The 12,390-nt window shown below is 33.3% G+C and overlaps 1 protein-coding gene across 1 annotated transcript in view; it reads right to left on the reverse strand.

Moving 5' to 3' along the window:
• Window positions 1-398: 398 nt before the first annotated feature.
• The window catches only part of LOC113451490 (serum albumin-like), a 19,199-nt gene continuing 7,207 nt past the window's right edge, over window positions 399-12,390 (reverse strand). The window contains exons 6-15 of the mRNA XM_026722874.2: window positions 11,420-11,517; window positions 8,682-8,811; window positions 7,174-7,388; window positions 5,900-6,032; window positions 4,667-4,764; window positions 3,948-4,086; window positions 2,843-3,066; window positions 2,308-2,440; window positions 1,172-1,228; window positions 399-580 (exon numbers count right to left, since the gene is read on the reverse strand). Coding sequence (XP_026578659.1) covers window positions 1,181-1,228; window positions 2,308-2,440; window positions 2,843-3,066; window positions 3,948-4,086; window positions 4,667-4,764; window positions 5,900-6,032; window positions 7,174-7,388; window positions 8,682-8,811; window positions 11,420-11,517 — 1,218 coding nt within the window. The 3' untranslated portion in view covers window positions 399-580; window positions 1,172-1,180. The remainder of the gene's footprint in view (window positions 581-1,171; window positions 1,229-2,307; window positions 2,441-2,842; window positions 3,067-3,947; window positions 4,087-4,666; window positions 4,765-5,899; window positions 6,033-7,173; window positions 7,389-8,681; window positions 8,812-11,419; window positions 11,518-12,390) is intronic.

A 12,390-nucleotide genomic window follows, 5' to 3' on the forward strand; every position in this document is an offset into this window, starting at 1 on the left:
TACAACTTTAAAAGCACAACTATAATGACGTGGGAAAATACCTGAATAAAGCTGAATACCACACACACACACAAACACACACACATTGAGATAATGTGTATACACACACCCTCTTTTAGGAAGAAAAAAGCACTAAATGACCAGAATAAACATTATAAAACAATATTCAGAAACTATTACTTGATTTTTGATGTGTTGGTTATTAAACCTCTCAACGTAGCCAGAATTTCATTCTCTCTTTTTCATACTATCTCTTGTACATGCACACACAGAGAGAAACAGAGAGACAGAGACTGAGAGAGAGGGCGGGGAGGGAGGGAGGGAGAGAGAGAGATGGAAACAAATAACTGCAGGCATGCTGATGCTATATCTTTTTAGCATTAATTGGTAAGTCAATCTTTCTTTTTAAAGCTTTTATTTATTTTCATTTTAAAGATAGTGACACTTTCATAAGAAATAATTGTTTAGCCAAGAATCAAATTGGAGATCCTTGACATTAGAAGGCTGACATGAAAGCAGCAACCAAAGATGCTTGGGGATGTTTGGATTCTTTATCTCCAGCATTCTTCCATTGTGGAAGCTACAAAAAAGAATAGGATGAATCTGTTATTTTAATGCTGAAGACATAGATATAAAATATTTAAACTCAGTTATCAAGAATTAGAGGGAAATTCTTTTGATAGAGACATTATGGAAGAAATACATTCTGGTGACAATGCCATTGCTAATGTTTTACATGAAACATATTTTTGGGACCACAATATATATAGCAATTGAGCTAAAAATAACCATGGCACTGCATAAGAATCTATGTGTTCCAAAGCAGAAAATATCAACATAAATTAGGGCAACTGGATAAATAGATTATCAACATCCTGATTTTTCATAGTCTGTTATAAACACAAATATACAAAATCAGTTAAAACTAAAGGATTTTAAGAATAAAGAAAATAAATTAATTCACTTTGGATTAATCAAAATAAGGAAGGAATTGTTTGAAGAGACCAAGGAATCATATTATATTAATCTAAGGAATATCATGATTGAATAGAGACTTATTCATACATTTGTATCTTCGGTGTGCAAGGATGGCTTCTTATCCCATTCAAGCATCATCAGCATAAAATTACTAAAGCACTGAGATATGAACTATATCTCTATATTAGCTCACCTAAGATAGTTACTCAGTTATATGACCACTTTGAAGCTGTTCAACCAGTTTTTGACCCTGAAAAACAAAACAAAAAAGTATATATAATTTGAGACTTTGCTGAACAAAGTAAATTACATAAATCTTCACTCAGTTGAATAAATTAATTGTGTTCTTCCTAACAGTCATTATTATGAACAGAAGGCTGCTTCTGCACCTAAAACCTTCCCTGCTCTTATTCATAAGAACATTCTTCTTAGATTTGTCAGTTTCTCATTCCACAGGAAGACACAGAAGATGTGTAAACACACACACACACACACTTTATTATTTTATAAACAACTTAAGGTGGTACATACACCTAATATTCTTCTTCCTATTTTTCCCACAATAACAATCCTGTGACTACAACTGATCACCCAGACCAGAGGACAACTGGTCACCCAGCCAGCTTTCATGCCTAAGGCAGGGCTAGAACCCACAATTTCCTGGTTTCTATCCTGGTGCCTTAACCACTAGTCCAAACTGGCTCCATACAAAGTATTACCAAAACCAAGATAGAAAAGGATAAAAATAGTATGATGTGGACTTTTGGTCTGCACCCTTTTTGCAGTAATACAAACACAATTCATTTACTTTGATGATGCTGGGAACTTTTTATGGTGTATATCATTTTCCATGGCATAATACACGGGTGACAAAAGTTTTTCTTGTGCTGCAGATCTGCAGAATTATCTTTTAATAGAAAAATTATATTTTACTATTAAATTTTATATGTCTCTAAAGAGTGGATTTCTGATAGCAAAATTCCATTCACCTTGTTTACAAGTTAAAATTGGTTTGTATTTCACAGTGAATGCATATTTATTTATATTATGACAGTAGAACCTTATTAATTGCAACTGTGACTTATAGTTAAAATATTAAAATTATGCAAATTAAAGAATTAAAACTACACAAAAATCATCATTAAGATGGATTCTTATATCTGTTCAAATCTCTTTTACATATGGCCATGCCAGCTAGAATTGTAAGAGTAATAGTTTATTCCACTAAACTGATGCTTATTTGATGAAGGGAAATTTAAATTTGGAGGCAGTAATAGTCCAGAACACTTTATTAAACTTTCCCCATGCATTCTCCTGTTTAAGGTATACCTTTGTGTCAAAGCATTCTTTTTTGTTTTCAGCTGCACAGCAATCTGTTTGGAGCTCACGGAAAGCTAGGATTCCAACGGCAAGCTCTTCATCTGGGATATTAGGTTTGGATTTTATCAAGTCACTAAGCAAACTGCAAGACAAACAATAACTATTAAATCCTCTGTTGAAGCTAAGAGCTTCTACAATTTCACTATTTTTTAGATTCCAAAGGTGAGAAATCTGACCATGCATATATACACAATTTTTTAATTATGTACTTTCTTAGTGTAAACTCCCACTGGTGAAACTAGAAATTTCTACCAAAAGAAAAGATGAAAAGAGGATGAAAACAAATGCTGCAAGATAAATCACTAAAGACATTTCGAGAAGGCAGATATCCTAAGACAGGAGATTGATATGGGAGATATCTAAATAAAATCATGCCTAGAATACAATACGATGCACACAGGAATTGCAGGTGTATGAAGTATCATGTCTTGTTTGATATATTTCCTGTAACAATATATTAGATTAAAAGGATTTGTTTTCTTACCCTTGCTTACTTTTCTGCACAGTCTCTTCATTAGGTGAGCACAAATTCTCGGGGGCATCCAGCGTTTTAGGTTTGAATGGAGGAGGGACATAGGATGGATCTGGTCCTAAGTTATTGATACATTCCCAACGGCTGATAAAGGAGGATTCACAGCAATGGCAAATTTGTTTGTTTGTATTATGTTCCTCGTGATAGCTACATATAGATCCTATCACTTTATCTGTCTGAGAAGGGAGAGAGGGGGGTGGGAATCCAATGAACTTCTTCAACTACATAATATAACCAGTATATGCTATACAAGGGTTAGCTTTTATTTGATGCTAACAGAGTTGCATGAAAGGTATGTCAAAAACAAGTCTAGATAAATTAATAGCTTTTTTCTCTGAATGTTCAAAACTACACTTTCCTTCTTAGGACAAAATTTTAATTGATATGTGCTGTAGATAACTGCTGATTCTTTCTGCCTTTCTAACTGTCTGTAGATCTGTCTCCTTGTATTCCAACATAGTAACAAGAAACCAAATTACTGAGTTGACTTAGCAAATTGCTTTACAGGAAAGGTTTTAACTGTTGGCTTCTTTTTTGGTAGCAGGAGATTTTAATGTTTCCAATTTGTAAATTTACAGTATAACCTTATTCATAAATGAAATATTAAAAAGACAAAATCAGAATTTTGACAGAAAAACACTAATATTTCTCCACTGAGAATACACAGCTTCAAATAGCGACATTAAAATATTTTGATTACATGTGGATAGGATCACACTCATACACATCTAAGAAGATCCCTGTAACTAATCCCTTAGTAATTTATATTTGATAAAATGTTTTTTTTCTTGCTCTCAGTTAGTTTTATGGCATTATCGTTTTTAATAGAAATTTGTTGTTTGTGGAAGACTCTGTCCTCAAGTTCACTTGACGATAGAGTATGGAAGATATTGGCCCAGGGGAAGATATTGGCCCAGGGGAAACTCTTAGCTTTGGAAGCCCACATAGCCATTCATTCCACTGAGACCATCTACAGACATTTCATAGTGATGTGTCACTTAAGGAAGAAATGGAATTGAAGCAAAGGAACAGAATATATGAAAGAAACAGTACTCACATTTTCTAAAGCACATAAGACTTGGTGATTACTATCTAAATGGCAACATTTCTCAGCTACCTTTGCCACTTTTTCGGTCAACTCAATCAGCTTAGAAGTTGGAGCCTGTGGTATAATTTTGCTATACTTGATCAAATATCTGCAAGAAAAGGCCAATTAGAAAAGTTGCATGCTTTTGAATAAGGCAAGTTTGTAAAAGCACTAAAGGATGCTAGGGGAAAAAAAGAATTCCTGAGGGTTGATTTGTAGGGTTTTAGTAAAATCCAAGCAATCTTTCCCTTTCAACAAAATCTAAAAATCTGACTATGCAAACACATCTCAGCCATTCCCTTCTCTTTGGGACATCAGAGAAACACCTGAGTAATTACATTTTTAATGTTAATTTAAATGATTTATACATGTTGCCATAAGCTTTATGACATTAAACTCCTTTGGTGCATTTTAAAATCCTTTTATACCTAGAAAACATTATTATTTTAGCATTTTTTTTATTATAAAAAGTAGATTCATACTTACAATTGAATTATCTAGTCTATTTATAGGCAGTAAAACATTTAGAAATTAATTTCCTGAATATCCCTCTGAAAAAGACTGAAAATCACTACAGGTGCACGAGAACCTCAAGACATTTTAAACATTTGGTGAAATATTATTTTCTTTCATCCCCTTGAATATAAACAATTTTGCATCCAAAATTTATCATCCAAAGAAAAACTTACTCGTTTTGGAAGAAGTACCCTCCTATTTCTTTATAATTATTACAATTATTCTTCACAACTTCATTAATCTTATTAATGTATAATTTAAGTTGTTCTTCCTGAAAGAGAATACAATTTTTAATACACACACACACACACACACACACACATATACATATATTTATATACATATACACATACATACACATACACACACACAAAATAACAATGACCACACCTAGGAAGAAGCAATATAAATAATGCTAGGACAAAGTTGGAGAAATATATATTCTTACTTTGGAGGAGGCAAGAGATATTAAACACTGTTGAAAATGGGATTGGCATCTTTGGATTTTCCCCATGTTAGAGGAAAATGCGAATGGGAAAAAATAACAAAGATCATGATTTATTAAAAACAATTTTGCTGTAATCATTTAAATTTGCAAATGTGACTATAAAGGAAGGGACGAACAAACAATATCTTCTAATCTGGCTAGTGCCATATATTCCTTTTATATCTAGAATTTTTCTTTCCACAGCGTTTTTGGAAATTTTTAGAATTTTTAGAAACCTTCATTGGTCATTATAATTTTAGAATAAATCTGTACTCAGTGAGTCATTTTTTTAAAATATCATACAGATGTCTTTATACTTCATTCCATTCTGAAGAATGATCCTAAAGTCATTTATAGTAACTAAATGATATTAAAAATATCCCCTTTGTATAGAGTGCTGTCATAGAAAATGTCATGTCACATGTTCCTATCATTTGAACCTATTTTATAGATTAGACATATTACAAACTGACATGAAAATTTAAATAGACCTGAAATTGTTCCTGGAAATGAAATCAGTGCAGGAATTATACATAAGACCTGTATAATATAGCGAAAAAAGCAAATACCAGAAAAATATCTGGCTTTATAATAGTTATGATTTTCAAATATTTTTCAAGAGCTGCTCCACTCAATATACATTGTAATTACTTCCAGTGTAATGAATCTTCCATCTTCCCAAGCAAAATAAAACTTAACAAAACAAAAGAAGCAAGTTTAAAAAATGAATAATTAAAAAACAGTCATACATTGCCTCAGGCTGACATTTTCCATTCTAAATATGACATTTAATAAAAGTCTTGTCTCAATGCATAATATGTCTTTCAGTTTCTGAGTAATTATTAATAGTGTTGCAATGGGGCTGGGTTGGGCTGGCTGAGGATGGGCCAATAGGAAGGACAGAGACAAAGGAACTCACTCCTGTATGCAAACACTGTACGTGGTCTTCCAGTTGGCAGCATTTTTCCAACAGTTGTTCATATTTATGCAAAATTTCCAGATCAATCAGTTTAGAAAGTTCAGGATGATTTCTTGTTAATGTAAAGAGGAAGCTAAAACAAGTGAAAAATTAGATCAAAAAACATTGCTAGCTACAAAATAAGACAATATATTCCATGTTCTTGAAATGTATTATTTCAGTAATCATTGAAAAATACTGCCATTATATAATATATAATTATATTATATATAATTCTAGACTTTGCAGATGTCTTCTGGGTGGCAGCATGGAAAATGGCTTTCAAAACTCACAGGTACTGTTTGGAATGGACGTTTGCTGGAATGCTGACATTGGGTCAATCTTGGAAATTATGAAGCAAATACAAAAGAGCTGTGTGTCAGCTTCCAGCATTTTTATAGTATGACTAATCTGTTTCTTTTGGTATCAGTTGAAATTACCCAAACACACATATTTTTTCAGTTTCAATTGTGAATCCATGCTTCTCCCTTTCAGGTTTAGTTTGCTAGATCATTTTTTTTTCTATTTAACTACTAATTTGGCTTCTTTTCTTTTTGACTCTTATTTCTGTAGAGAGATTCATTAACTTTTTAATTCCAATGTATTATGTCTAGATCATCCTACCATTGTGCCCTCCATCTGCCTGAACAGTTTATTACTTGAAGCAAAGAATAATGAAAATTTCTCCATTCAATTTGAAAAATCCAACCAGACTGGCAACTGCATCTTGTTTCAATTCAGACAGTGCAATTAAATCCTTCTAGACAATGTCATTTAGGAGCTGAGATAAAGTTATGAGATACAAATAATTCTTCAAAGAACTCCTCAACCCCCTGGACCCCAGCCCAATACTGGGCCATGGCCTGTTTAGAACTGGGCCACAAAACAGTAGGTAAATGTGGGCATAGCTCCACTTGCATGAGCAACAGGTCAGTATGTGCATCCATGAAGATCCATTTGTGTGAGTGGTGGAAACACTCCCTCTTCTTCTCACCCCACTGGTCCTCAAAGCCAGAAAGGTTGGGGACCATTGCTTTAAGGTTTTGAAGTAATACTTAGGGGAAAACTGCCAATACTCTCCAATATTCTCCAATACCCATTGTCTTATTGCATCTCAATTTGGAATAGGATCTGTTCCATACATTCAAAGCACAAGACTGTATCTACTTGCATTGTTTTGTACAATCTAGCCCCAGCCTTTAGTGAGGACTAGTGTGAAAATCTCTAAGCCATACCTTTCCTTGTAGTCATCTTTATGTTCAGTATAAGATTTACATGCTTCTGTCTCCTTTAATATTTCTCCAGATGGTGGGGGCAGATCCGGAGATCTTACATCATTTTCTATAGTAGCAAGGCAGCTTGGCCTTTCCACCAGAGGCTTTTCACAGCAAGGAGCAATGTTAGAAGATATAGCATCTTTGTGCTCACAGACATATTGTGACAGGGCTATCTGTAAGAAGAGAGAGAAATTGGTCCTTAGAAGAAAAGCAAGTTATAGCTGGAGGAACTATGGACCATCGCAAAACCCTTTCAAGGCTTCTTTCCAAATAAAATTAATAATGGTGAATAAGTAACTCTTCAAAAGATTTTGCTTTGATGTAAACCACTAAATCTGTGGAAACACACAACACATTAGATATAATCTATTTCAAATGTTTAGAGAATGTGACATAATTCTTAAAACAGCCTTTTTCTACACAATATACAATGCTTATTTATTTTTATTTGCAAATGTTTAATCCTTTCATTCTAGGAAACTGAAGCAAAGACAGAGGTATTGTGCTGATGTTACTAGAAAAAAATGACTAGATAGAACATCTAGAGAGATGCTAAAAGGTAGGATTTGAGTCCATTCCTGAAACTACTATATAAGTCATTTACTGTATATATGAAGGGTCATCTAGTTTACCAGATCTTTTCTGTGTTTTTAAGAAGTTGGTGTTAATATGATTCATATTTGTTTGTTTGTGTGTGTCCATCCATGGTTGGTGGTCAAAGTTTTTTAAAAAGCAAATAGAAACACATAAATCTAAATAAATTCTACTAATTTTATGCCATCACACAACCCTCTACCACTTGTATAAAGTGGTATCACAGCTATGTCCTACTTTTCTTCCTGTTCCCCCTTTTTTTCTTGCTTGGTTGTATACTTGCTTGTTTGCAAAGTGCTGGCATACTTTATGCAGCAAAACAAAAGCTGACAGATAAAGAGTTATATTGTGATGGTGTGGGATTGAGAACAATTGACTTGCCCAAGATCAGCTAGCAGACTTTAGTGCCTAAAGAGGACCAGAACCTGGGTCTGAATGTTATATATTTTCTATTTACATTTTCAATCTTCAGTTGTGAAAACAAAATAATATAATGTGTCTGTTTGTATATGTGTGTGTTGAACCAAATTTTCATGAATTTAGAAAATTTAATTTGAAAAATCAACAGAGAAATTTGAAAATGTCAAAAGATGGTAGTAGAAAAAAAGACCAAAGTAAAAAAAAAAATCCTTGGGGTTGAGACAGAGCATTTAAAAAACTACTTCTTAACTTTCTACAGTACTTTGGATAAAAGTTCATTGAGCAAATGTCTTATCCACTCAAAAGCATGATTGAGTGCTTTGAAGGCCTAGTAAAAAAGAAAAAGAAAACACCTTAATAAAGTCAATCAGGTAAACAAAAAGAGCCTCTTTCTAGGAGTTTTCATATCTATATATCTTAGATTTGAAGCAGCAGACATGAGTATATCTTACTCTATCAACTAAAACCTCCACGGAATTCCCCTTACAGATTTCTTCATAGATGTGCACAACAACTTTAACAATATGGGATATAGTTTCCTGATTAGCATTGACAAACTTTTCATGTGTCTCAATAAATTTCCTAGAAAGAAAAGCAAAGGAAAGCATTAGGATTATTTCAAAGCAGATTCTAAATAATTTCTACCATGTATTTCCACAAAATTGCAATATCCTATATTTGTGTAATCTTCCACTTTAAAATTGGATATCCCCATAATTGCACAAGGTACTATTTTATAATTTATTTTGCAATCATATTTGGGGCTTTAGGTTTCTTTTCTTGCATAATCACACTGGTATAGATACAACTATTTTTCTTTCAGTGAACAATAATTCCTTCAGCAGTAGCTCCCTATGCATCAAGAAATTTAGTTTCCAGAGAAGGGACTTTGTTGGAATTCTCCCCTTGGGAATGTTTCCAAAATAAGAAAAAGAAATAACCAATATTGTCTTCAAAGATGTATGTGAATGGTGAGCAGAATCTTGTAATTCTAAATAAACAAAAACCTCCCCTCTGCCATGAAAAGTAAGCTAAAAAATCTGAAATAAATTCTCAAGGATCATGAACATATTTTTTAAACAAAAACAGAAATGTATGGAGCAGATTTTGGCACAGCATCAGTTTTTAAGAGCAATAGGAATCTTTCTTGAAATTTACAATCCCAAGAATATTTTACATATTCAGAAATCAGTCACTTTCAAGATGACTAATCTTTATAGAATAATTTAGAAAACATAAGAGATAGAAGTTGCCAATAGCACGCCACAGCCATTAATGGTGCCATTTGTCCTTTGTGGATATCAAATATATATATATTCTGGCACAGCAGTAGGCTAGTACCAAATTTAAAACAGAAACGGCTGTGAAAGTCTGACTCACAGATGAACACTATACAGAAGTCTGATGATGGCAGATGAGATTCTGCCGAAACGTTGCTACAACTTTAAAAGCACAACTACAATGATGTGGGAAAATACCCGAACAAAGCTGAATGCCATACATTTAAGTACCCGCAAAAACTTAAGAAAACGCACACACACACACACACACACACACACACACACACATATATACACACACACACACACATAGACACTCACACACACTGTATAGTCACACACACACACACACACACACACACACACACACACACACACAATCTTACGGAATCCATATATAATTTTCTATTGCATTTTATATATATATAAAATGTTCTGAAGATGAACATGAGGTACAAGGGTTGTAAGCAGTAATTTTCACCTTGTACAGTTGGCTATTGAAAATATTGGAAAATGGAAGAATATCCATCCTGAGATCAGTTATATTTAAAAATGCATTGATTCAAAAATTAACAGAATAATAATTAAATATTTTAAAGTTCTAAAAGTACTTAGTTGCATCCAGCTCTACTATCTATCTACTATAAACTATTTTAACCAAATTATTCTCCAAATGATTACTTCTATCAATGTCCTTCTGCAATAGAAAATTATATATGGATTCCGTAAGATTGTGTGTGTGTGTGTGTGTGTGTGTGTGTGTGTGTGTGTGTGACTGTATACAGTGTGTGTGAGTGTCTCTCTGTGTGTATAAATTTTCTCAAAGTTGTCCTTCTTTCCTCCCTCCCTCCGTCCCTTTTTCATTATTAATTTAGGTTTCTTATTTGGGATCTTTTTGTTTATTTCAAAAAGTAAATAAATATAATGGTATGTCAAAATGATTTTGGGAAACAGCAGCCTAGACTACCATCTCAGTCAACAGAAAGAAAAGAAGAGCATGAAGCATCTCAGAAGGGGTCATCTACAGTTTCCTTAAAAGTAAAAATAAAGGAGTAGAGAAGCCCTGTCAGATTTGTAAGACTCTGTTATTTAAAAATAGAATTTATAAGTTGCAAGTTTGTGCTACTTATCTGCACTACCTAAAAGGGCTGATTATAGCAAAGTAATAATCTATTAAACATATATAAATCTTTCTCAAATGGTCAAAATACAAAATCGTTGCCCACAGACCATGTTCTTCATATGATTTTGATCTTGCTTAAGTCTCTGGGTAAATAAAATCTTAAGAATTATAAAAAGCTGAATATGATTACTGAAACTTTGTCTTATCAATAAAATGCCTTCATTGTTTATATCCTATTTTCCTTTTAAGATATTTCATATATAAAGGCTAATTGATTTAGCTATAGCTAAATTGATTTAGATATAGCTATAGACATAGTGTTGGTTTAGTTTTCAGTACCATTGTCTCTTCTGAATATCCCTCTTGCCAGTTCTTCCAGGTAAACCAGACAGGAAACATGACTACATAAGCTAATTCTCCTTTATTATAAGGCTACATACAGAATTTTGAGTCTAAAGGTACAAACTTTTTGCCACTGCTTTTAACTATCTGATCAGTTAGGGTGGGTCATCCCTAAACTTCTTTCTCTGACTTAAGCTGTTGGGAATTTCCATTTCTCTCATCTGATTATTTCCTAGGCAGCAATTCTTTCCCTTGTCCCACAAGGTCATCCATACACTCTATTACATTGTTTAATCTGTTTCATATAGAGATCACATATTGCCTCATGAAACCTATTGACATATACTCAAGATGGCCTTAAAAGTCTAAGTATAGCATTTAGTTATATTTAATGCACATTCCCAGGAGTTCATTTCCTACAACATCCCAAATAAACCAGACTTACAATGCATGTAATTTATCTTTTCCATATTTCTTCAGATTATAACAAGTATATTCCTGTTCTTCAATTATTTCCCTGAATTTCTTTTTGGCTTCTGTTGCCTGTTACAAAAAGAAAAAAAAAGAAAAGAAGAAAACATTTTTACTCAGTCTGAGAAGAGAGAGATAAAAAAAGAGTGATAACAAATAGAAATAGGATGACTATGGCTAAAGGATGTAAATGTACCACCTAGAGCAACATTTGAACACCATCGACTTTGACAAATTCACCCCCAGCCAATATTGCAAAAGGCAACCTCACTCAAAACTGATAACATCTTGCAAGGATACTTCTAAGACTATAAAACTTTCATATCTGTGTATCCCAAGTCTTTGGGAAAAAACTCAATAGGTGGATAAAAATGCCAAATCCAGTCTGGACCTCTGGCTCACTGTGCAACAAATCAAAATTTCCAATCTAATTTCAATCTAATAAAACAAATCAAAATTTTCAATCTAATTGGTGTGACAGCTAATGCAATCCAACAGCATCTAGTTGAAAAAAATGCTCTTTGCTAATAAATAAGAATATTTGTAGCTCAATGTTGAAATGAGAGTTCTTTGGTGCTCTCTGAGCTTTTCTTGCAGACATTTCATTACCCAAACTAGGTAACATTACTAGCATTGATTATATTACCTAGTTTGGGTAATGAAACAACAACTAATTGCAAGAAAATAGCCAAGCTTAGAGAGCACCCTTCAAGCTCTTTGCACCTGAGCAGAAAGGAAACTGCCCAAACAGTAGAGCAGCAAAAAAGCAACTCCTAATTGACAAGGTGATTCTGGAAAACTGCAAGAGAAGGAAGACTTACTTGAATATAGCATAGACTCCCTGACACTAATTTGATAATCAAGTGCCTAGCAATAATTGGAGTTAGTAGAAACATCAGAAGTTTTCTGCAAAGATTGACAGCACAATGGAAGACATGATTATAG

This window comes from Pseudonaja textilis, chromosome Z, assembly GCF_049901715.1.
Source record: "Pseudonaja textilis isolate UNSWEBS1 chromosome Z, rPseTex1.2, whole genome shotgun sequence".
Taxonomy (NCBI): domain Eukaryota; kingdom Metazoa; phylum Chordata; class Lepidosauria; order Squamata; family Elapidae; genus Pseudonaja; species Pseudonaja textilis.